General features: G+C 40.4%; 2 protein-coding genes across 5 annotated transcripts in view; both read right to left on the reverse strand.

The window, feature by feature from the left end:
• The window catches only part of ptk7b (protein tyrosine kinase 7b), a 168,809-nt gene extending 157,120 nt beyond the window's left edge, over positions 1–11,689 (reverse strand). The window contains exon 1 of the mRNA XM_041789441.1: positions 11,130–11,689. Coding sequence (XP_041645375.1) covers positions 11,130–11,250 — 121 coding nt within the window. The 5' untranslated portion in view covers positions 11,251–11,689. The remainder of the gene's footprint in view (positions 1–11,129) is intronic.
• Positions 11,690–14,881: 3,192 nt separating this feature from the next.
• The window catches only part of klc1b (kinesin light chain 1b), a 72,185-nt gene continuing 59,855 nt past the window's right edge, over positions 14,882–27,211 (reverse strand). For 3 of the 4 annotated variants that reach the window (XM_041789232.1, XM_041789231.1, XM_041789233.1), the window contains 3 exons: positions 17,523–17,647; positions 17,313–17,370; positions 14,882–16,661 (listed from right to left, as the gene is read on the reverse strand). In XM_041789232.1, the coding sequence (XP_041645166.1) occupies positions 16,590–16,661; positions 17,313–17,370; positions 17,523–17,647 (255 nt within the window). In that variant the 3' untranslated portion in view covers positions 14,882–16,589. Of the gene's footprint in view, positions 16,662–17,312; positions 17,371–17,522; positions 17,648–25,833; positions 26,693–27,211 lie in introns of those variants that run through there. The other variant, XM_041789234.1, reaches the window with a different exon arrangement.

The following is a 27,211-nucleotide window of genomic DNA, read 5'->3' on the forward strand; positions in this document are numbered from 1 at the left end:
GTTTCCAGTCTGACTGGCACAGACGGACCTCCCAGACCAAGCGCTTTGACGGAGAACATGACTGTCGTTAGTGAGGGTCTACTGATACCAGCTTTTCAGAGATAGATACAGAATATTGGTAGTGTGTGTGAACGATAAGTTATATTTGGAACCTATATGTATTCGTTATGACAAACAAAATCTACTTAACCTGGCAAAAGTAAAACTACATGCTAAGAAAATAAGGAAAATAAAAAATTAGCACTAGCTCTGTCAACATCAGAAACAGCACAAAGCAACACTGTAACAACAGGAAACAGGAAAGTTGCCACATATTCTCTGTGTCAGTGTCCCCCAGGCCTCAGTGCTGATTGGCTGGTGAGAGTGAAAACAAAACAATAGAAGACAAACCTGCAGTGGAGCTGAAGAAGCATTTTTGAATTGATTGAGTTTGGCTGATTATCAGTAAATAAAATGCAGACAGATAATTGACTTTATGCCAAGTATCAACTTAAATATTCAGCCGTGCCGATGACCAGCCCAACCCTAGTCTGGGGATGCAGCCAGAGAGAGAAAGAGAGACTAGGGAGAGAGAATCTTGTGTTGAGGGGAACGCTACTCAAACACTGAGCGCTTGTCACTGTAGTCAGTGGGATCTATCTACTGCAGCGTTACTCAACCCTGCTCAACCAAAGAGACATCTTTTCACTTTTGTGTAAAATTGTGTCAATTTTGTCTTTTTTTTCCTTCAGAGTTTTTGTGTTGCTCCAACGCACATAAAGGAAATAAACACGTGTATACCAAAAACATTTGTAATTGCAACAATTTCTGGGAGAAATGGTATATTTTGGGGCGCGCTGGTAGTCGAGTGGTTGGGGCGTGCACCATGTGCATGGGCGGCCCGGGTTCAAGTCTGGCCTGTGGCACCATTTCCCGCATGTCTCTCCCCGCTCTCTTCCCTATTTCTGAGTCTATCCACTGTCGTCCTCTATCTAAAAAAGGCCCAAAAAAAAAAAAAAAGAAAAAAAAAAAGAAATGGTGTATTTTCTGGAAAAATTCCAGGGGTGCCAATACTTTCGTCCATGACTGTAGTTGAAAAGTACTTTCACAAAAGTGACAAAAACAGCTTGAAGTAGCGATAAAAGTAAGTTAAAGGGGGCAAAAGTTGCCAAAAGTGGTAAAAACGTGGCAAAAAACTTAGAGAAAGGTGACTAAAATGTGCAAAAAATGAGGACACAAGTGGTATTTAATGGCAAGTAGTAGCTTAAATTAGAGAAAAGTTGTGAAAAAATGGTGAAAAGGGGCAAAAATGGGAAAAAAGGGGCAAAAAGAAGTGGCAAAAATGGGCAAAAATGTAGGGAAAAGTGGTTTTTAATGGCAAAGTTAGCTTAATTGGGTGAAAAAGGGCAAAAATGAGATAAATGTGGCAAAAATGGGACAATTATGTTTGACGATTAAAGCCTTCTGTGTAACTCTGGGAAACAAACTGAATAATGTGATTAACTTCTGAGGTTAAAGTTTCCCTTTTCCAAAACAGCCTTAAATCATCACACCAGGAGCCACAGGTCGAGTGTCACTGCTCTACTGTCACTATACACCGGACCTTAAAGTAGCCCGGCTCACTGGGAATTCTCCTGGTTCTGCAGATTAGCCACTCTTCTGCTCTGAAAAACATCAATATACTAAAATATAAATATATAAGATTATTATTATTATGAATAAAAGAATAGATGAACCATGTTTACATGAGCTTGACAGACCAAACCAAAGACTTCACCCTAATTTAGACCTTTGCAGCTAAATGACGCAGCTGCAACGTCTGCAAATCAAAGCAGAGGCCTGCACTGGCAGCCAACATGCATCTTCTAAAGAAATATAACCGCGCCGCAAAATATGTCCGACTGTAAGCCCTGTGATTGGTCCGCTGGGTAGCAGACAGAAATACTGTGTTTTGATAGATGGCTGCAGACAACGATGCATCTAGTCAAATCTCTCACTGGCATCAGAAAAATCAGACGTGCATCTTCACATCCAACTTAAGGGAGCAACGGATCAACTTTGAATGGAAGCAACAAAACCCAAACCTTGATCACAACCACATAGTCCTACAGCAGAGCCAGGAAACCCAGAAACACATGAGCCAAAGCTCATTCCCTTTACCACTGAAAAATCAGAACAATCCACAGGTCATTAGGTTCAGTGACCATTTAAAGCAATGGCTCTGTCCTCACCATGCTTTGTTTATTTGTGATGGATGATTAGGAGCCTGCAGGGCTACAAAGAGCGGGGTCATGGGGATTGTGGGTGTTTTACAGCCCTAGTGTGGATAAGGAGACTGTAATCTTGCACATATCAGGAGATAAACTCCAAACAGGCAAACTGAAGGTTGATTTAGCAGCCAAAGAGAATCTTTCATCCAGCGGGAGCATTGCTTTTGGATGCCGTTGATTGCAAACTTCAAAAGATTCAAAGTTCATCTTTTAATCCCAATTTATGCAGCTTTGTCTGCCATATTTGACATGTTTGCTTGGTCAAAACTCAAGGCTGCATGAATAATGGACAAGTTGTGTTATTCATCTGTTAGTTCACTGCTTTTTTAGCCTAAAATTTGCTTTTTTTGTTATTTTGTTTTCTCTTCTGGAAGAAAAAGTTACCATATAAAGAAGAAAGCATGAAGCAGGATATGCATCCTCCCTCCTAACCTGCACACAAACTCCATAAAGAGCAAACAAAGGTGGCAGGTCTAGATCATGTGTGGAGGACAAAGAACCAAAGAGACTAGCACATCAGGCGTGAAGTGATGAGCGCCCTTAATGGGAGATACTGGGTCTCCATGATCTTCACCTCCGAGGGTGAAAGCCGATCCTCCCCCGGGAGCAGAGCCTCGATAACGGAGCGAGTGCAGAGTGAAGGTACCATCTGTGAGTAGGAGACGGTTCAAAAGGTTTAACCTAACCCTGAATAAACAGGCTCTGATAAATGACCAGGAACCAGAGACAAGGAGAGACCAGCAGAAATCCTCCCCTGGTCTTAGCCGGCTCGTCCTGCAGCTCTGACTGAGGAGGATGGTGCCCTTCATCATGTTTCTGCTCTGTTGCCTCTCACGGTCATGCTCCACGCTGAGAAAAGCGAGCGCTGGCTCTACTTGGATCATTAGCAGGTAAATATGATTTTCTGCACATGCAGCTGAATCGTGCATGCAGAAAAGCTGGGACAGAGTTCTGCAGCATGAAGATCAAAGAGGACTTCAAACATCTCCAACCACCTCAGCTCCTCACAAATAAACAATCCTGATAGTTTCGCGGAATGGAGAGAGCCTCGGTGGGGGAAAGAGGAATAATAAACACCCGCCAAGTAGGAAGATAGAGAAACAGGAAGGAGGAGAGCTGCATTAACATGATGAACATGAAGTCCATTTGTGGCTCTCATCCTCTCTCAGAGCTGCATTAGGCCTCAGAGCTGCTCTGATACAAATAGAATCATGTCTCCAGACATTAAAACTGAAGTAAGAACGGCTATTTGGGGATGTAGATTTAGTGCAATTAGACTTCCTCAGATTATTGGAGGATATAAAGAGCTGGAGAGAATTCTCCTTGGTGTGTAAAAATGCTTACATGCCGTTAATTCTGGGGTCATTTAGAGCGAGGATGCATGTCAGTATTAGCAGATTACACCTGGAAAATAAACTTCTTGGTTCAGCATACAACCGCATGGACTTTAAAGCACTGTGTTTAAACTAGGCCTGTTAATATAAACGCGTTAACGCCCATCATTAATGTGGAAAGCTTAATGCGTTAAAAGAATAATAAAGCAATTTAATCATATGACTAAGTTTGACCACAACTTCCTCCCGTAGTCCTCCTGCGCATTTCTTTAAGTCCCTGTGGTGAAAAGGTTAAAGGCAGGTCAAATGCAGCCAGCAGTGATGATTGAGGAGAAGCTGCCTGATGGACGTCTGGACAAAACAACAGTTGTGTGTACATACTGGAGTGATGAGCTGTCTGTACACCGAAGCACAACGAGTCTGAGGTACCACCACCGGGCAAAACACATCTTTACTAATGTTAGCAATGACGCTAACAACAACACAGGATCAAGCCATGATAGCTAATGTTGCTAATGTTAGCAAAGATGCTAACAACACCACAGGATCAAGCCATGATAGCTAATGTTAGCAAAGATGCTAACAACACAACAGGATCAAGCCATGATAGCTAATGTTAGCAAAGATGCTAACAACACAACAGGATCAAGCCATGATAGCTAATGTTAGCAAAGATGCTAACAACACAACAGGATCAAGCCATGATAGCTAATGTTAGCAAAGATTCTAACAACAACACGGTATCAAGCCATGATAGCTAATGTTGCTAATGTTAGCAAAGATGCTAACAACACCACAGGATCAAGCCATGATAGCTAATGTTAGCAAAGATGCTAACAACACAACAGGATCAAGCCATGATAGCTAATGTTAGCAAAGATTCTAACAACAACACGGTATCAAGCCATGATAGCTAATGTTGCTAATGTTAGCAAAGATGCTAACAACACCACAGGATCAAGCCATGATAGCTAATGTTAGCAAAGATTCTAACAACAACACGGTATCAAGCCATGATAGCTAATGTTAGCAAAGATTCTAACAACAACACGGTATCAAGCCATGATAGCTAATGTTGCTAACATTAGCAAAGATGCTAACAACACCACAGGATCAAGCCATGATAGCTAATGTTAGCAATGACGCTAACAACAACACAGGATCAAGCCATGATAGCTAATGTTGCTAATGTTAGCAAATATACTAACAACACCACAGGATCAAGCCATGATAGCTAATGTTAGCAAAGATGCTAACAACAACACTGTATCAAGCCATGACAGCTAATGTTGCTAATTTTAGCAAAGATGCTAACATCACCACAGGATCAAGCCATGATAGCTAATGTTAGCAAAGATGCTAACAACAACACCATATCAAGCCATGATAGCTAATGTTAGCAAAGATTCTAACAACAACACCATATCAAGCCATGATAGCTAATGTTGCTAATGTTAGCAAATATACTAACAACACCACAGGATCAAGCCATGATAGCTAATGTTAGCAAAGATGCTAACAACAACACTGTATCAAGCCATGACAGCTAATGTTGCTAATGTTAGCAAAGATGCTAACAACACCACAGGATCAAGCCATGATAGCTAATGTTAGCAAAGATGCTAACAACAACACTGTATCAAGCCATGACAGCTAATGTTGCTAATGTTAGCAAAGGTGATAACAACACCACAGGATCAAGCCATGAAAGCTAATGTTGCTAATGTTAGCAAAGGTGTTACCAACACCACAGGGTCAAGCCATGATAGCTAATGTTAGCAAAGATGCTAACAAAAACACAGGATCAAGCCATGATAGCTAATGTTGCTAATGTTAGCAAAGATGCTAACAACAACATGGTATCAAGCCATGAAAGCTAATGTTGCTAATGTTAGCAAAGATGCTAACAACAGCACAGGATCAAGCCATGATAGCTAATGTTAGCAAAGATGCTAACAATAACACAGGATCAAGCCATGATAGCTAATGTTGCTAATGTTAGCAAAGATGCTAACAACAACATGGTATCAAGCCATGAAAGCTAATGTTGCTAATGTTAGCAAAGATGCTAACAACACCACAGGATCAAGCCATGATAGCTAATGTTGCTAAGGTTAGCAACAACGCTAACAACACCACACGATCAAACCATAACGCCAAGCTACACCAGCGCAGTCCAGCAGACCCAGATTTGTCACCAAAACAACAACATCTAAGCTAGCTTATGCTATCGCTAATGGGTCGCCAGAGACTGCAGACCATGGACATCGTTGACAACAAGGGGCTTCAAGACATCATCTGGGTCGCCTCGATGACCCGTCCTTCAGAACACCTACGAGAACTACTGTCACAAGAATCCCTGAACTGTATGACAGCTTAAAAGGCAACTAAAGCGGAGCAGCTGGCCTGAGCTACATTTATTACACTGACCAGAGACCACTGGACATCAGTCAGCAGATTCAGCTACCTCGAGGTAACAGCACACCTGATCATTCACTTTACAGCACAAGTTACTTTCTACCTGATGTGTTTGTCTGCTGGGCTCTACTGCAGTTTATAAATATTATTGATCAGTGAATGAAGACACTCTGATTTACAAACCACAAATAAGTTTAGAAACTCTAGTTTGTTTAATATTTCTTCATTTAAACACCATACTTCTCAATTTATCTCAAACAAAAATACAAGTGGTAGTATTTTAAATGTTTATTTATAGATAATTATAATAATAATTATTATAATTACTTTTTTAAAAATGTGTTATTTATTACATGTTTAAGAATTTAAAAAAGGCTGAAATGTAATATTAATTCTCACAGTAAAACCTACTGATCACCTTCATTATTTACAGGAGTGTCAATTAAAACTAATTTGAAGGTGCTTTTCTAAACTCATGAACACACAAAAATTTTAATAATAAAAATGATCAAAATAAAAGCACTTTTTAATATTTATATTTTCTGTGAAAAGCGCTTTTAAAGTGCTGTACATTAAGCTAAAGTAATGAAAATAAACACTGTGTTAATAACAAGTACTTGTAAAAATCTCAAAATTACTAAAACTAAAGAAATGATGTGATTAATCACAATTAATCACAGCACAGCGATGTGATTAACTTGATCAATTTTTCAAATCAATTAACAGCACTAATATATATCAATGCTGATATCAGCTTAATATCAGCATATTTGATATCTGCAAAAAAAACTGACAGTGCATCCCAAATGTTAGTCAATAAAAAGTTCTTCCATTAAAAAAAAAAATAAGTGAATTCATCACTTTAACATCACATGCCACAGATTTAATGCCATTAAAATTTGTTAACATCCAACTGACTTACAAACGACCTATCTGCCACATAAATGGGCTTGTAATGTAAAATATGAAACGCTGATATGGAGCAAAAATATCTGTTCAAGTCCACGTGTGTACATGTGGGCAAGAAAAAATATAAAACTGGAAAAAAGAGGACAAAAGAAAGATGACAGAACATGCATCATTTTAGAGTGATCAGACTAAAGGACGATGCAAACATGGATGCAGAAATCTAAGACGTGATCTGCGAACAGCACAGACTGAAACTAAAAATAAGAAAGCTGTGGGTAAATATTTGAGCACAGCGGCTGAAATATTCAGATGGTGCAGATGAGACGAACCCACAAACATGCTGGGTTTGGTGTTTCTGGCTACAGTAAAACCCTTTCAAAAACATTGGCACGGCCGCCATGTTTCTCCTCCACACACTCAGAGAGGCGTTTTTTTAAAAATAGCTCATTTCTGAGGCAGGAGTGTACCTGGCTCTCTTCTATTCATGAGTCGTATAAACACCAACCCTCTGCAGCCCCCGGCCCCCCCTGCTGCTGCACACAGAGGACACATTCATCCACACGGGCACCACTGGGGGGAGGGGGGGGCACAGACGCTCCAACCAGAGGAATGTTTGAGACCATCGTGGTGTTGAAGGCTCAGGAACAACACAATCAGAGCTGCTCCACGCCTCCAATCAGATAAACGTGACCGAGTTGTGACATGATGAGTTCAGGATCCTGATCCAGCACAGGATAACACAACATTCCTCACACCGACGAAGAAGAACCCCTCACCCTCTCTGCACAGGGGTTACGAACTTTAAATGGCTTCAACAACGTGGGAGGGCGTCAAGTCGGTTTGCATCACACCTCACTCTCTCCGAGCGCTGTGAAGCTGGCAGGCTGCTGCTCCAACATGCAAACACAGTTATGAATATGATAATCAGAAACGACATCCTGTGAGGAGGAAGTTCACTCCTGGGAATATTTAATGACACGGCAGAGCTGCTTTAGGACGAGCTGAGAACGCAGAATCATGCAGACGTATCTGTGCTCCCGATGAGAAATGTAATCACTGTTTAAGTGGAACAACAGCTCAGCTGTGGAACTTCAGCTCCTCTTAAATCAGGAGATATCAATGCAACTTGTACCTGCATTAATAAATCTAATTTCTAAAGCAATTTTCCTAAAGGTAAAAAAGACTTCCCCTCATCAAACTCCTAAAATAAAAAAGCTTAAACCTTTTATATCTGCCATGCATAAAGAAATAACCTCCTATTCATCACAGACATTGCTAATTTTTGTGTTTCCCTCTTTAAAGTGCAGAAATACTGCAGTTTATCAGTGGAAACTGTCTGTTTCAGAGCCAATCACTTCCGCAGCAGCAGCCATTGTTTACCAGCTTGTAGTACAGCTAAATAACGCCTGTAGCTACCGCCTCATTCTCCTCAGACAACGCTGCTTGGTTCCGTTTTTCAAATCAGGCACAAACGTTTCAGATCAGATCTTGGTGACGGACACAGAACCTGGACTCCATCGGCTTCATAAGGTTATCCAGTACTCATAAGTCCCACATCTTAATTTTGATTGGCCTGTAAGGAAGAAGTGACAGTGGCGAGAGAGGTGCTGTTTCAAAAGGTTTTCAACCAACAGTGCAGCAACAGAAAACAGCCGCCGCCAATGGACACTGAACACTGAAACCTCTAGACTACTCTGGTGCTGTATTGCTAATTCGTGAAGCTGGGGCAAAAAAGGCGAGGTGAGCTGCTCAAATTAGGGGTCAACGCCTGGTGCAGAAACTACAGAGCATGCTGGGAACACCTAGTCCAGTTTGGGTCTGACTGAGGCGTATACATGCAGGAAGAAACTCATCTCTTGTCAAAACACATGGATCTTTCAAGCCGTGTTTCAGGGGTTCTGGTGTGATTTAGTGTGGTTTGGTACGCTAAACTCCAAAATAGTAAGCGTTTCCACAGACAGCTGTGCCCTCAGTTGGTGGGCAGGGCTGTAAAGACATGCATGTGACGTCACAGTCAGCGTGAGTCTGCTGGTCCAGCCGCAGAGTTCTAGAAAGGATGAGTGACAGAAACCAGTCGGGAATAAGCAGCAAACAGCTTTATTTCAGCTGAAAGTGCTTTATTAAAAATAACTACATCTTAATGATGTTAACTGCTGTCAGTACAGATCCTCAGCTGATGGAATACGTGTGCAGAGACAGTTTGAGTCATAACGCTGCGTTAATATGTGAATATATCTAGTCTAGAACAGTTTATACAACAAAATATGAAAGTTTAGAGCTGTACTGTGAGAATCCACCACATTAAAAATAAAGTAAAAGTTCAGCTGGTGTTAAAATCAAGCTAGATTAAGTCAGAAATCCTGGGTGCACTGATCTCGTTTTTTAATAGTCTGCAGCCTGAAGTTTTACAAACACGTTCAAATAACCACAGAGCGATGTTTTCACAGGTTACCTAAAGTAAGAAGTAAATGAATAACTAGTTACAGAAGAGAATCAACTGATCTCAGGCTTCGTATTCACAAAACTTCAGCATTAATTCAGTTTCTCATCCATCGCGGATGGATCAGGCTGATGTGAGCCTTCAGGCTCTGCTTTGTGTTCTTAAAATCATCCAGATAAACATCAGGAAACTTGATTTGTGGCCAGATACCAATATCCACAGACTAGGAAACAGTTTGGATCTCTGTCGAGTTCAAATATCCCAGATTTAAGCAGATGTTAGTCCTTTCTTCTCCTGTTTTCACCCACTCCTCACAAAGCAGACTTCCGTGTTTTGCAGCACGAAGCTGAGCAGCTGTGCTGCGTGCTGACGTGACGTCAGTACAACCCCCTATTGCCGTATGTAGCTCCACCTTTTTGGTACGAATAGGTAAGACTGGCACCCCTAAGGAAGGGTGCCAAAAAGTGGGACAGTACGGGTCGTGCTGTTCTGCACCGAACTGAGCCAGACCGCTTGGTGGAAACGACCACTTAGTCTGACTTTGGGAGATTCAGTTAAGCACGATCTCAGTCAGACTAACATGTTTACATGGATTTAATGGTCCAGTTTGGGCCGGACTAAAAATAACTCAATTTTTTTCAAATTGTATATCAATTTAAAAAAAAAAAGAAAGTCAACCACAGTTGCTGCAAACTCCAAAAAAACCTAATCTAAGGGGTTTGAAGACCCAAACAGAGAGGATTCAACATCATTTTTGCACAACTTTGCATGCTGGCTTTCAGCTTTCATATAGACCACTCAGATTTGGTTCCCCTTGTCTCTAATAGAAACACTTTTTGCACATTGCAAGCTTCCTCAATCTTCTCCCTGCATGCATTAATCATGATGAATCCTGTAGTCACTTTCTCAGCTCTACTCGTTCCTTAAATACGGAAATACAGATGCCATACCTGCAGAAAATGCTGCACTGAAAGACAGAATAGTCATATGAACAAGCAAATCCATAAAGAGAATAATCCATAAATCATATAAGGCTAATTTAAAAATGTAGATCTGATGAAGTAGGCCTATTCAAACATGTCCCTGACAAAATGCTTAAAAAATGTGAGATTTTTTACAAGTTAAAAACATTCTTCTAATCCTCATCACCTCAAGATATACCAAACAGATCCTTATGAGCAATTCTGGTGCAAAACAAAGGAAAAAAGACAAAGGTAGGAGAAATATGAAGAGATGAAAGTGTGAGGATGCAAACATCAGCTCTCCTTCTACAGGAACATTCATGAAGAATTGAATAAAGCATAAAAATAAGAAAGTGTGCATCGTGTCTACTTGGATGCAGTTTTCCCACTCAGTATCTCATCACTTGCGTTCAATTTCTTCTCTTTGCAGCCATTTTGGAGGCAGAAAGCTTCTCTAAACTGCAGTTGTTGTTTTTTCCCAAAAAAAACTGGGGTCAATGGGGGAGGGGAGGGGTGTCCCACTTCCTCCGAGGACCCCCAAACAAGAACTAGTCAAAAGTTTTTCCTCTAAAGAAAACGATCCTCTGAAGTAAAGCAACTTTGAGTGGCAGAAACACTAAATCTCTTTTGTTTCTCCAACAATGAATGAACCGACTAAAAGCAGCAGAAAACCAAACCAGAGCGTGGGGGTCAGTGTCGGGGTCTGCAGGACTGGGGGTCTGCAGTTTTTATCCCAACATAACCAGTGGAATGAATGAAAACCAGCAGACAGCAGCATGCCTGCTTTGTTTCTGAGCCAGAGTAGCTCGTTACCAACCTTGGAGGCAGACCAAACCGACGGCCAGCGCCGTCTCCATCGCCGCTCTCCTCCTCCTCTTCACCGCGGGGATCCTCGGTTCCTTCCCCCGCTGAGGCTCTCTCTCTCCGGGTACATCCATTCCCGTCCTCCGGCTGCTCTGGAGCCTCTCCGGTTCTCTTCTCTTCCGTAGATCCGTGGGGCAAACAGGGAGCGTCAAATATATCCGTGCGTCAGCGCGTGCGTAAAGGTAAAGCTATCCGTGTTACCTGCGCAGGTCCCCGTAGAAACACGGCCTGCTCACCTGGTTGAACTAGCAGAGAGGCGGACACATGTGGAGGAGTCTCCCGGTAACAGGCCACACGGAGACGCGGAGTTCACGGTGGAAAGTTTGAGTCCAACTTTGGTCCTCCAGGTGTTTTAAACAGCGGGGCTTCGGTGAGCTTTTACCCCGCAGAGGTTCATCACAGCCCGGCGAGAGTCTCCGCTGTCCGCCGCTACAGATCCACCGGTCTCCGGTCACTTCAGTCCGAAACACCGAGTTTACCTCCGCGGTGTTTCACAGTTCGCTTCCTCCCACCGCCTGGACGAATTTCAGCCCCAGCGTCAAGAGTGACGTAACAACAAGCGTCAAATCCGGTTGGGACCTTCAAAATAAACGTCTGCTGTAGCTATTTCAGTGTTCTTTCTATTTAAATCATCTTAAAACGGAAATAAATTTAAAAAAAAATTACATCAAACCGTGGATCTCTCAGAGATGGCGAAGGGAACAGTTAAAAACAAGTAAGATCACTCAGAAGAAACAAAATTCAGCTTCTGGAATACTCCGTTTATTCATTCTATTTTCTTCTATAAAAGTCCAAAACTTTTTCCAAATTCTGACAAGTTAGAAGATCACAGTCAGATTTCTCTTCTTTCTCAAAATCTAAAAAAAGTGTCTATAAAAATCTGTCATAATTCTAATTTAAACTTCAGAATTAAAGCTTTGAATTTTATACTTTAGTACAAGAACTCAGACATTAATTTCTGATTTTAATACTAGAATTCTGACTTTATTCTCAGAATTCAGACTTCAATCCCTGAGTTTAATTTTTTTAATCATTTCTACTTTAATCTCAGAATTAGGCCTTAAATCTCAGTTTTTAATCTTGACAGTTTGACTAATCTCAAAATTCTGATTTCAGTCTCAGTAGTTTAACTTTAAACTCATAATTTTAAAATGGAAACATTTACGTTTTTTATCATTATTATTATACATGATCCCTTTCCAAATAAACAAAGAAAAAATAATAATAATTTTAACATTAATCTTGGAATTAAATCTAAGAATTTTTACTTCAATCTCAGAATTCTGACTTTAAATCAATATTTCTGATTTAAATCTCAGACTTGAATCCCAACATTATGACTTTAATCTCAGAATTTAATCTTAAAATTTCAGGCTTTAATCTCAGAATTGTGAATTTAATCTCAGAATTTCATTTTAAAATTTGAGGCTTTAATCTTAGAATTTAATCTTAAAATTTCAGGCTTTAATCTCAGAATTGTGACTTTAATCTCAGAATTTAATCTTAAAATTTGAGGCTTTAATCCCAGAATTGTGACTTTAATCTCAGAATTTAATCTTAAAATTTTAGGCTTTAATTTTAGAATTGTGACTTTAATCTCAGAATTTCCTCTTAAAATTTGAGGCTTTAATCTCAGAATTGTGACTTTAACCTGAGAATTTTTACTCTAATCCCAGATTTTAATATTAGAATTCTGACTTTAATTTAATTTTGACTTTAATTCTGATTTTAATTCCATTTTTCCTCAGAGTTTTAAAGGGTTCTAAAAAAGAAGAAAAAGCCTGCGCCCCTCATTGTCATCCTTTAACTTCCATACAGTCCATCATTAAACTAAACAGGTGGATCCGTTCATGTCCGGTGTAGAGCCCTGACGACAGCACTGACACTGGTTTTTTAGGGAAATGTAAACACACACACACACACACACACACACACACACACACACACACAAACAATAAAAAAGTGCATACATGGTCTTCTGCATCTTCTTCTCCAATTCATTGTTTAAAAATTCAGTTATTTTATGATAATTCTGAAAACAGCCGGAAGCTCCTCCTTTAGTCATACCAATGATTACAGAGGAAAGGCTGAAATGTGAAGTCCACGTCGCTTTTAAATATGAAGAAAACTTTTATTTTGAAAGTGGCACATCCTGTACTGATACTGTGAGTTTCATACAGCTTGACTAAATTCCCTTCTTTCTCCACAGAGGAGTTTCCGGTGCTCGTGCGTGCCCCGGGATAATGCAGACAACAGCGGCACCTCGTGGTTAAAGCTGGTCACTGCTCCAGTGGATCAGAATGAAACTTCTCCATGCTTATCAGGTTTTCACATTCACGTGTTCTAGAGTTAAGAATTTAGAAAACAGAGGTTCAGCACAGGATGGTGTCCCACAGGGGAGTAATTTTGAGAATCTGCTGTATTGTACCACATAGAAGGTTACTTAAAATCAAAAATAAAAACAACAAATAAAAATTACAATGATTTGATTTAAAATCCACTGATGAAAATACTGCCATAAATAACGTCCCTCTTCCTGATTTCTTTTGTTTTCTGCACAGTTGTCACACTTAAATGTCTCAGATCATCAAACTAATTCAGCATTAGACAAAGATGACCTGCGTAAATACAAAAGTCAATTTTAAATGATTTCATTTATTGTTTTGTGTATGTCTGTGTCACATTGTTTTTTTTTTTCTTTTCAACATCTGTATTGTATTTCTTGTGTAATTTTCTATATTGTCTGTGTTTTGATGTTTCTTCTAATGTTTTGTAATGTCTGTCCTGTATGGGTTGTCTTGCAATGTTCCTGTCTCGTATATATCTTTGTTTGGGACCCCCTTGAAAACGAGATGATCCATCTCAAGGGGCTATCCCGTAAATAAATAAATTTACAATTATTAAGGAAAAAAAAACACCCAAACTTACTGGGCCATTTTGCCAATGACCTCTTTTATGCATATTTATTCAAAATGGCGGATTTCCTGTTAGAGATAGAGTGTAGGCTTTTTTGTAGATCTCCCCAAGCCACACCTGCACACACAATTTCATGAATCTATGACAAAGCCAAAGGAGGGGGCTTTAACTTGGAAAACTGTTAGGGGGTGCTATTTTTGCAATTCTAAATGACTGCACATGAAACCCAAAAAATATCAAATTTTCACGAGACTGGATGTACTTGCAAAGCCTCCAGCGAATTCAGAAATGTTATGGGCCTCAAAAGTCCAAGCAATGACGGCAAATATAATAATCCTTGCGATTACAATTAGGTCCTCACACCACTCGGTGCTCGGGCCCTAAAAATGAAGAAACCTCCTGTTACCACAGACTCATTCCACCTTAGAGTGATACTTGGCAACCCCACAATGCATCTGGTGCAGTAACAAGGCAATCTGATGTGGATTTTCAACATAAAAGCCTTCTCAAATATGCCATATTTTTTGTGCAACTGCCTAACTTTAAATTGAAATAATTAAGAAACCTCCTGTTACCACAGACTCATTCCACCTTAGAGTGATAGTTGGCAATCCCACAATGCATCTGGTGCAGTAACAAGGCAATCTGATGTGAAATTTTTAACATCACAGTCTTCTCAAATATGCCATAAGTAAACAATTCTTTAAAAAATTCAAATTATGGAGGAATTTTTCAACAAAAAAAGTAAATTTTATCCAAACACAAACTCATAAATGACAGCGATGGAGATGCAGTTGTTTTTGTTTATTGGAGATTTTCTTTCTAAGAAAAAAAAAAGACAAAAAAATAGAAAATTGTTGGTTTTATTTCTGAATCGGGATCACACAGCGGTTCGGATTCACATCAACAAATATTTCAGATACTTGGGAATTTTAGAGAATCAGATCCAAACAAACACGTTTACCAACAACGATCATGAAGCTTATTTCCACTCCAGCTACGTTCCAGTTGACTTCCATGATTGGCTGATTTTATTTTACATCTTATCAAACAAATATGAAGAAAAAACACATCAAAGAGGAAAAATAATTAAAGAACATTCCAGTTTTTTTGTCGTGGCTTCACTAAGAATAAAAAGAATCAAAGAGAGAAGACACCGATCAGAGAAATGTGCAAAATCGATGGTTATCACAGAGTAAAAATCAGGATATGCATCACACCTGGAGTACCTGTAAACAGCTTTAAATCGTGTTCACAGTGGAAGAGTCGGCCTGCAGGTGAACGTCTCATGGCACCAGAGATCATTCAGGTGGATCCGGATCGGCATATGGATCCGCTTTAGTCTCATTATTTTATTTACAAACTAGTTAACACATTTTTATTAGAATGGTTGTGTTTTTAAGCTCTCTGAGGACGATAATGATGCAAAGGAGTCGTCTAGACATTACTGCTACATCCGTTGAGGGCGTACGGATACCAAGGGATAACGCTTTGTGCGGCTGCACCTCCAGTTTGATATCTGATAGATCGGACTGTGAACTGAGGTGGTCTGGGATGCATTGATCCGGATTGGACTGGTTGTGCAGAAGAAGTCTGTGTGAGTACTAGTGGGGACTGAAGTCCACCCTGTCAGCTGATCAGCTGTATTCTGTAAGAGTGATGGGAACCGTCTGTTTTCAGAGATCTGGGTTATTTGGCGTAGTTAAGAGGAAAGCGTCGGCCTTTTGGCTGCTAACTGGTGCTTTAGGCTTAAAGCCCCAAACGGATGTTTCATGAAGGTCTAAACGACCCCAGTGACCGTTCTTTAGTTTCTGTGTGCAGAAACAACACACCTGGATCCTGAAGCTGAAGAGGATTTAAATTTTAAACTTTCTTTAAGAAAAACACATGAATTCAGCAGTATGCATGGTTCACCCTGTCTCCCAAAGCTTAAACCAACACCTCGCATTGCAAATAAATCTCAACAGGCAAACATTAAACCACTAAAAAGAAATAAAAAGCAGGATTTACATCTTTACAACGAGACACTTGAAACCCAGCAGACCTTCTAATCTTCTAATCATGGAGGCAACAGAAATCTACGTTATACTAATAAAACCATGAATGGCACAAGAAGACTAAACAAATCAACGCATGATGCGGGGGACTTTAAGAGTTTGGGTGTTTTATGGCCACAGCTGAAGACAAAGTGCAGACTCACAGTGATTCTGAACAAGGGCAGAGACGAGGTTCAGTGTTTTGGCCACATGTGGAGGCACTGAGGCGACACCAGTCACCATGAAAGAGTCATAAAATAGAACCTGGACCTAGGAGCAGACAGGTCTGTAGGCAGGTGTTTGGTGACTAATCGACATCTTTGGGATGTGGATCTCAGAGGAATCGGGTCTTTGGGTGTTTTTTTTAGGTGCTGGGAGCCTGAGGGCGTCTGGTAGTGTTGGCGGTGATCGTGGCGGCTCAGAGAACGAGCCAAAGAAGCAGCGCCTGAACAGGAAGTCGTTCAGTTTCCAGTGTAAAGGTCGACGGTGCTCGAGCTGAGGCCGCGGCTCCCGCTGAAGTTACCACCTCGAGTCTGAGACACATGAAAGAGAATTTTAAAACTTTTCAGGCATTTAGACGTTTAACTCTTTATCTGAAACTGAGTTAGACACACATGCTGTGATGTAGACGGGAAATAAAGTTTACCAGGAGTTAAATAAAACGGTTCCTTTAAAATAGCTTAAAATGACTTAAAGGGACAGTCAACCATTTTTAAGAGTGGCAGTATGAGGTCCTCATCAATAGTCACTATAATATCCAAAGACAGAGAGATGATGGATGAATACTTTATTGATCCCTAAGGCTGTTTGCCCTATTACCCAGTAATGTAAAGCTGTGATGTAGGTGGTATGTCTTTAATTAATAAGCATATTTTAACCTACATTGGACTGGTTTTACTAACTTTAATACACTAAAGGTGAGGGACATCACAGTGGCCCTGTCAGCCTGTTATTTTCCTGAAAAAGTTGGGACAGCCCTGGTCTAAGCCATGAGGATCACTGCTTCAATTGTGTCTGTAAATGTGGCTGTGTTTGCGTAAAAGATTACAAAAAACAAACAAAAGCAGGAAGATATAATAAATATATAATAATATAGGAAGAATATGCATGTGCAATCAAAATATTTCTTAAACTAAATCAGAATTTTAGCACCAGAGTTTGACTGAATGTAAAATCTTCCTCACCTGGAACTGGTCGTCACTTGTTTTGTTCAGGTAATTCAAGGACGCGGCTCGCTTCATGCTGCAGAACAAACAGGAAGAAAAAAATGTTCATATGCAGTATTATTACAGCTGGTTAGTCGCTGACTTTCATTTATTTATTTTTCTCAGTAAACTCGGCATCTTATTTAGCTCTAAGTGCTCCATATATTAGAGTATTCTTCTAGTCCTTACTTGGTGCTGCGAGGTTCAGGAGGTCCGTTACCCTGAAGCTTTTTCACCAGCAGCTCGCTGCTTCGCCGTAAAACGTCTCTGAGTTTCCCCAAAGAGCCGGCGCGCTGGAGAGCGCCGCTGCCATCCTGCAGAGATGAGAAAACATCAACACGACTATACTGGAGACACAAAAACAATCAACACAACATCATAACATGTATCCACGGCTCTCTGCTGGTGCGTCAGGACCCTAAAGTGGAAACCAGTTACAGTTTTATGTGGCAAAAGACAATGATGTACTTTTATTTTGAAGGATATTAATTCTCCAGCTCTGTTGTTCCTGCTCAGTTCCAAACAGCCCTGTTTTTCATTAAAAATACACGGTTATCATTGAAAAACAGTGAGAAATGTTGGTCTTTAGGAGGTGGTGCTGAGTCCTGATGCTACACCAGTTTGGAACCATTAATATATCATATATATACTAGTATATATGTTTGAGTATATGTTTATACATTCAAGTCTGGCATTAGTTGTTGCTATTTGTACTGCTGTGAGTGCAGACAGCTATCCCAACCTGGGGTCCCAGACCCCAAAGATCTCAGGGGGGCAGAAAGCTTTGTATTGTTTTTTTTTTTTTTTTAGATCACAGATAAATGACGTTTTTCTTAACCCTTTACCTCCTAAATCTAAAAATGGCGATTTGGACATATTTTTTTATTATGGCTGTAAAATAGTCAGGAAATACCCTAAGTCTGAGAGTTTTGCTCCCTTTTCCCAGGAGTACTTGAACTTGACTTTTCAACATCTGGTTAATGATTATTGCACATTATATGGAATTGTCAGCAGTTTAAAAGAAGAAAAACACAAAAACGGATTTGTTTTTCATGGCTTCTATGAGTAGAAATGTTGTTATTGCTCATGAAGTTTTGATTTGACATTTGAAATGTGAACCTATACATGTTCAGAACAATCAGCAGTCATTTTTAGAGTCTAGGACTCTGGGTGTGCAAGATACAGTGCAAAATATAACTATATACATAGGTGAAAATGAGTGCAAATAAAGGTGGAAAAATGCATTCTCAACATTCTCCAGTAACATACTGTTATTGCACATGACAGACACGCACAAATGCCACTATCTAAGGCTATTTTTTGAAAACAAAACACCACTCTCACTCTCCTTTTACTCTCTTCCTTCACTCTCCTTTCTCACTCGTCTTCTGCCAAAGCTGCCGTTTTCGCGGTGCTGTTCAGCATTACCGTAATATATATACCACACATCATAAATTGCCGGAAAGCACAGATTCTCAGCTCTCTGTCAGCGTTGGAAATTTTTAGATTGGGCAAACTTTTAAGGAGTTACAGTGTTGAGAATCCGTGTAGCGGTCTCGCGATACTTCTGGTGTTTTGCTATGAATGCCCACGTCATATGGTTGCGAGTATCGTAATGAACCATATATGTGTGCATGCCCACAATTCTCAGCTTTCCAACGCCATTGGAATTTTTCTAATCGGACAAACTTCGACAGAGTTACGGTAATAATACTCCGGACATATAAAACACAGCGCTGGCGCTGGCTCAGTAGGTAAAGGGTTAAAGAGGTTGATACCTTGTGAACTTTTGTTTTCTACAGGAGCAGTTAGAATCATTAAACACTCAGATGGTTCATGGTAGGACTACCTGGGATGTTTCTGACAATAATCAAATCTGCTATGAAGAAAATGAATGGGATTTTTAATTCTGTAAGCACACTGTTGCTGTGCACTGATATGCAGTGCATTCTGGGTAGTGATGCCAAATGGTTGCATTATTCTTCTTTCTTTCTAATCTTATTCTCGAGCCGCAATAAAGTTACTTTGAAAGTTAAAGTTTCCCCTAACTGCACTTAAAACTAAAAAATACTTTAAGGATGAAACTCCACAGGAAGAAGACAAGTGTGTGACATCATTACCCATAATGCACGCAGCCTACATGTGCAAATACATTTCACTATTTCTAAAACTGTAGGAATCCAATTTGTTTTTAGTACAACATAAATAAAAAAGACACGAATGATAGAGTGATGAAGTCACCATGTCTGAACATGCAGTGTTGATTCAGTCCATTCAGTTCTACTAACCATCTATCTGGTAAATGTTTCAGGTACCGACTCCACATGAGCTCACCGTTGTAGATTATATGGACAGAACACTCATCTACATGCTAAAATGCTTTAGTTTAAAGGGATTAAGAGGAAAAACAAAAACATGCCTGCAGGAAGAACTCACCAAAGACAAATATGCTTTTAAACTGAAAACTCCTCTAATGCCTCACTAATCTGTTTGTAAAGACTCGTTGTATGAGGGAATGTGGGAATCCGGTCTTTAAACGTCAACAATTTCCTATCTTCCATAAAAATCAACCTTTTGAATTTAAACTACTTCATACTAAATAGAAATGTGACGTTCATGAATGATCCAAATCTTTTGAATGGCTCTTTAACATGAACAATGGGAACCGAGTCACAGTTGTGAGCCGTTTCGTCGTCTTTTTTTTTTTTTTTTTTTTTTTTATATCCTACGTTTCACACAGATGCACACACAAGCTCCTCCTGTACTACTCCACAATGAGACTATTATACACCCAAAGACAGTTCAGGAGTCCTCTGCAGGGTTTAACTTTTTTACAAAGCAGGTATATGTACACCAACAGTTCACCAGTCCATTGCAGTGTTAATATTACTAGAACTAGTAGGCTGTATGTGCATTTTTCTCTCATTTATTATAGTTTTATCTATTGTTCTAATACTTGAAACATTGTTTTGTAAAAGTATTGAGTCCATCTATCAAAATATTCTTGTGTGAGATCTTTTCTTTAAAATTTGCATTAAGATCACTCAGGTGAACTACATACATGTATGCAATACTAACAGTGCAGAACTACTGCAGTATGTGATATCTATATTTTTCTCTTGTTTACTAAATTTTTTAAAGATGCTTTCAGTGATTTTGTCTCCAATAGAATATATATTTGTGAGATGTTTATGTTTGAATGATTCTGACCCAAATTGTCCCCTATCATTCCTTCCAGTGATGGGGACATCACTGGTGACATCAACCGCCCACATATTAGCCCCGCCCACATTAAACCCAGCCAGGAAAGAGGTCAAAAACTTTGTAACAGTCTAAGGCCCCGTTCACACAACAACTTTTTGCTTTGTTTTCTGTTTTCGTTTCAAAAAAGTTCCACGTTCAGACGGCAATGTTTTCAGAATGATCTCCATTCACACGAGACTGTGGGAAACACCAAAAACAATGCAGTATACATGCCAGGCCAGTAGATGGCGGTGTGATTTTGCAATGAACCAAAATAAGCGCCTTTGGGCTGCCCTTCGATGGCGTCTGGATCGATTGAGTCAGAATCTGGTGAAGGCATGAAATGCGTCTCCACTGATCCAAGTGATGGTGAAGTAAATCAACACTTTGTTGGAGAAGTACAGTTAAATTCAAAACAGTGAGGAGCATGAACAGTACACTGGTGTCGGCCATCTTTGTTTTGGGCTTCCCATCTGTGCATGCGTTTTAAGCCTACTCGCACATGGGTATTTACTGCAGCCACAGTGTGCATGTCCGTTTTCAGAAAGTGCCGGTTTCCCTGTTTACACGGAGACGGAGATGTTTTGAAAAACTTCCACTCTGGAGCCTGTTTCCAAAAAATTCAGTTTTCAGGCACCAAAACGCCGTTGCTGTGTAAACGGACAGCCAAAACACTACAATACTTTTGCGTTTTCACTTGAAAACATTGTTGTGTAAACGGGGCCTAAACCCAGAATTCAGTCACATGTAGATCTCAGTGTTTTCACATGTTTACAGCAACCATATTCCAACATATCTAGAGTGTTAAGACACAAAGTTGGGATTTCACTTGACAGGGCCTTTATATAGAATTCAAGATGCCTCGATTTGTGTACATTTTTTGTATGTGATGGTTCGTGTGAAATGTAATACTCTCTTTAAGATTATTCCATGGCTTTGCCTTTATTTGTAGGAAAGCTGGCGAGAGAGATTGGAAATAAAGTGGGGAAAGACATGCACCAAGGTCAGGATTTGATTTTTTAAATGTCCATCTGATGTACGGGTCTTTGTTTTAAAGTGGACTTGTGGAAGACTAGAGCTGTGCTCTGGAAGGCAGCTAATGGGAAATCTGACAAATAAATCTGGAATAAGATGGTAAAGATTTTCACTTCACTGAGGAGAGGAAAGAATCTAAAAGAAACGCAAACAAACACCTGCACACTGCCTATATTGCACACAATGTGCACACTGTCCATTCATCCATCCGTCCCACTTGTCTGGTTGGGGGTTGTGAGGACCTGGAGCCAATCCCAGCTGTCCTTGGGTGAGGGGTGATGTTACACCTGGACTGCTGCCCACCTGACTGCCGGGCTGACTTATCCTTTTTTTTGTAAAACTCCTTCCAGGGAGAGGACTTCAGCATCTGATCAGGATCCCTCCTGGTTGCCTATCTGTGATGGTCTTTGGACACATCTACCTGGGAGGAGGCCCCGGGACAAGCCCAAAACTCACTGGAGAGATTATATCCCACCTGGCCTAGAGGTGATCAGAATTCCTCAGGAAAAGTCAAGAAAGATGTTCAGAAGGACTTTACAGCATTCATGTGCCATTGTGGACTGTAACATCACACTGTGTGCTTGTTTCTCCTCTTTTTGACCTTATTAGTGTGCAGTGTTTTCACTTCTGTTTCAGCGACCATAGCCACCAACGTATGTGGTTGTGGACAAGACATGGCTCGAGTTGAAGGGACTACTTTGAAAATGAAACGGTCATTACAGAGGAGCAGAGGGGACATTTTCAGCACGGGTGACTGTGAGTGAGCTGCTTCACCTGCAGAGTCAAGGACTCTCCCCTGCTGACATGTCGTGATCTTTTCAGAACATAAGCGTGGGTTTTAGAGGTTAATGTGGATAAAGATGTTTGTGAGAATGTGTAGACGGGATTTAGTTTTTAACTGAGGAAGAAAGATCTCCAACTCCATGTGGCCTTGGCCTTAAACCCTGGCATCGTGACAACCCTACTGTGGGATGATCAGAGTGTAATACAGGCTTTCAACCAGAAGGAGGAGCTGTGGATCAGTCAGCTGATGCTTCTCTTCTACTGGAGATGAGACAGGAAGTAGTCAGGAGTAATAAGATGTCTCCATGAGATGCAGAAAAAAGACAAAACTTCACAAATGAAAAATTTTATTTGAGAATACCAACAAGTGTTGATGCAATCATCTTCACAATGCAGAATGGTAAATAGAATGCAGTCCTACGTTCTAAGATAGTGCTTATACCATTTATGTTCTCCACTTTAGGATTCACACTATATATGTCGAGAATAGACAGTTCAATAAATAAGCATTCCACTAACACAACAATATTGTCATAATGATGTGATGTACATATTCAGTTCTTTTGTTCATTAGAAGTAAAGGAGTACTCGTTGAAGGAATGAAGAATAAAGGCAGGTAGCATACCGAGAAGCCGCAGAGTGAATGCACTTTTCAAACGGAGAAAGAACAGCCTACAGTTACACTTCCAAAGGTGTTAGAGTCATTTACATTCAGCAGGTTAAACAGATGCTAAAACAGGCTGATCTGGAGGAAACGCTCGCCATGATGCACCAAAGAGTTCACCTGCAGACGGCCCGAGAAAAGGCAAAACACTCCATGAAGCTTTGTGTTCAAAATACGGCGCCCAAAGAGGCGACTGTGCCACCGAAACTACACGAACACGCACGAGTACGACAGTGGAATCAACCTAAGTTCAATTAAAACACCAGCTCCACTCCTACACCGACAAATAAAGGCGATCGGGATTAAAACGGTCAATATTCATCAGTCTCTTTGTGCTAAATGCTCCACTTTGTCTCTGCAGGCTTTAACTATTCCCTTTTTAAAAGCTTCAGTACTCTGAGAATCCTCCACCAATCCAAGGACACTGAGCAGAAGGAGCAAACTGAAATAAATTACCATGGCAACAAGAGCTCGTTGTCAGCGATCAATAAGCCGCCAGCTTCTAACCGTTCAACATTGTTAGCATTTTTAACAAGCTACTGCCTTAATATTCAGCCACAAAACAATCATAAACATTAAAAAATGTAAACACAATGATACAAAAATGAAATATAAAGTCAATTTATCTATAAAAACATCAAATCTCCCTTCTCGTTTCCCGCCCACAAGTCTGTGCACATTAAAAAAAAAAAAAAAAAAAAAAAGAGTAATAGCATGTTCTGATTAGCACGTGAAACTGCAGTACCGTTATTGTCACGCTTTTTAGGCATCTGATTTCTTTAAAAAGCACAAAAGCAAACATATTGGCAACAGATATGATCATTTAAGAAACAGAAAGCACAATAAAGGCTAAATACAGGCACCAGGTTGGAAACGAGCGTTAAGGTTCGATTTTCAGATGGAGAACGCTCCAAGCAACAAATTCAGAGTGAGACCGATGTGGACGAAGTCGGTATTTTTAATAAATAGTGAAGGTGGAATAGGGCTGGGCGATATGCAGTCAAGATAAACGATATGGTTTGATCAAGATGATAAATCTATGATTTTTTGTATATTTTCACCTGATATGTACAGATGTAAGGATGAGTCAGTGAGTGTGCTGTTGTCTTCCAGTAAGAAATGTACACAAATACAGAACTGTGCTGAAGTTTTAGGCATGCAGAGCGCTAAGGAGTCATCATGGGGCCGGATGTGCCACAACAAGGGGCTGGAGAAGAGGGGTGGGCATGTGTGTCAAGGTCAAGCTCAATGGCATCTCTTCTGTCTGGCCTTTTCAACCCTGGTAATACCAGGGGCCACCAGGGGTTTGTAGCAGCCCTATGACCCGCCTGGGCGGTATCTTTGCCGGTGCTTACTCGCCACCTCCACCTCAGGATTCAGAAATTCAGAGCTGCCAGTTGAATATGTCATCAAATGCACCCTGAACTCGGAATTCCAACTCAGAAAATCGGTGTATTTGTTACCCTGAGCAGGCCGGCCCTAAGAACTGTCTGGGACCCTGACAAACCGAGAGGACAGGGCCACCCCAGTTGTGATTTATTGATGATAACAATGCATGCATGTTGGATGTGAAGAATTGGTGCTAGCATCCTTCCTAGCTAACAGTTACACTATCATGGACCTGAGAATCTATTACTGGGTACTGATGTTAGAATTATTTATCTATGCTACATTTTAACCCCTTTTCAACACTTTTTCTGCTCTTTTGCTACTTTTTTTTTGCAATTTCTAACCCATTTTGGCTGTTTTTCGCCCTTTTTGCCACTTTTCCAACTGATTTGCAAATATGCCCATTTTTGTCACATCTTTTTGGCATTTATATCCAAATTTTTTTGCCACTTTTGACCATTTTAGCTGCTCTTTGGCCATTTTTGCCTTTTTTTTTCAACTCTAGAACATATATAAATCCATCCATTTTCTATACCGCTTATCCCGTTGGGGTTGCGGGGGGCTGGAGCCTATCCCAGTTGTCATTGGGTGAGAGGCGGGGTACACCCTGGACTGGTTGCCAGTCAATCCTAGGGCTGACATATAGAGACGGACAACCAGGTAAGCTCACACTCACACCTACAGCCAATTCAGAGCATGGCAACACTACAGCATAAATAAATAAAACATATTTTTTGCTGCTTTGACTTATTATTGAGGTTAAAATAAAATAATCATTATCACAGCTTTACTCTCCAGTGGACCGCTGTCCTCCATGGGTCCTCAGTTTGGCTGGGCCCCAGAAAGCTCCCCCTTTTACCCACCTTATGGACGGCCTTGCCCTGAGCTACAAACCTGTAGCAAATGTAACGCATTCAACCTGGGTGTGACTTCATCCCCAGCTCCAACATCCGAGGTAAATCAATACCCTTGGCATCCCTCAAGGACATCTAGAACATGACTGAGGTTGTGCCCTCCCAATGGTCCCCTAGGCGGGCCTAATCTATGCCTTACTGTAGCCTCAACTTTTGACCCTGACATGCCTAAAGGTTTTGCACAGTACTGAATATTCCAGCTTCTCAATGCAATCCTTTATCTGAGTTGCAGTCGAACCAAGAGGAAACATCCCTGATAAAAGAAAGACAGTAAAGTAAATGTAAGGGCGGCCTTCTGCTGTCTCTTACCCAGAGGACCATCCCAGCAAAGGTCAGAGGAATGGGAGGAACCTGAGCTACATTTACAGTGGTGTTCTAAAGGGTCTAAATACTTTTGTCCATGTGATATTTCAGGTTTTTATTTGTAATAAATTTCCAAAAAGTTTCTAAAATTCTGTTTTCATTTTTTCACTGTTGGGTACAGACTATGGAGTGTAGATTAATGAGAATAAAAATGAATGAATGAATGAAAAATGTTCCATTTTGAAAAATGCTCCTCCATTTGTTTTTTCCTCAGGTTTCATTGTTTTATTCTGAATTGAAGCTATGCAACCATAAACATGTGTGATTAATAACTTTGGCTAATGTTAAACCATATTACTTCTTATTAACAGATACTTTATTAACTAGGGAAATTCTAGAAAACCGTCTTTGTAATTAGGATACTCCTGAAACTAGCAGCATCATTATAGCATAGTATCTGTGATATTGTTGTGTTATCCTAACACATAAATGTATTCTGATATGAACCAATGAGGATGAAAACTGAAGATAATTGTGCCATATCACCCAGCTCTACTAAAAACAACTGTTTTAGCTCACTTTGAGTTGCAAATAAAGATGAAACTGATCCTTAAACTCTTCCTACATCTCTATTTTGCCTCCTCCCTGCTCCTCCATCCATCTAAATAAACCTACGATGCACCTCCTAAAAATCACAGGTGGGTGTCTGAAAGAGGGAAAATGTGCAGATGTGACTCCTCAGGGGGGGGAGATTTCACACACGATGATTTGAGGTGAGAGAGTGAACGTTTCTGTACGACACGGTGTTAGTGAGAGGAAAGAGTCAGAGCAGAGAAGACCAAACGTCCCAGCAGCTGTCAGACGAACAGACGACAGAGGAGACGGCCAGCGGGGGGGCGCTCTCCGAGCCTCTGTCGGAGAGGAGAAGGGGGAGCGTTGTTGGTTTGTTGGGACAGAGACACACATCCTTTTGCTATTGAGTTGAGGGAAGGAGAGAAGGATGGAGGAATAATCTTGATGGCTTAGGCCTGATAAAGAGAAAGAGAGAAAGAGACAAAAAGACAAAAAAACGGCAAACATGGTAAGATTACAGGAGCTCAGGGTGGGACTGCCTACTCTACAAATATCTGACCTACAGGCCTGTTTCCCTAACATTCACTATCTAAACCTAGAGTTAAATCTAAACCCTGACCTTTACTAGCAGCTCAGATGTCTAAAAACAAGGATAGAAACTAAAAGGATTATTTTAGACTCAGAATTTAAACATGTCATCCCGATTTTAGTGCTCTGGTTTTATTTTTTATTATAGAGTATGAACAGATGCTTCATTAGTAAACTATTTTTATCTCCCATTTTAGAATTCAAACTCTACATGTCATCTACAGCAGAATGCTGCAGTCATTTTAAAAGCTCACTACACAAGACTTAAAAAAACTTTGTTTAAATCAGTGAATTGTTCCTACAATTAATTTTCAGGAGCGATCACTCCTGTGCTTTATCACTTCTCTTGCCTTCTCCAGGGTATTGAAAATTCAGGGTGCTGAAAT

This window comes from Cheilinus undulatus, linkage group 6, assembly GCF_018320785.1.
Source record: "Cheilinus undulatus linkage group 6, ASM1832078v1, whole genome shotgun sequence".
Taxonomy (NCBI): domain Eukaryota; kingdom Metazoa; phylum Chordata; class Actinopteri; order Labriformes; family Labridae; genus Cheilinus; species Cheilinus undulatus.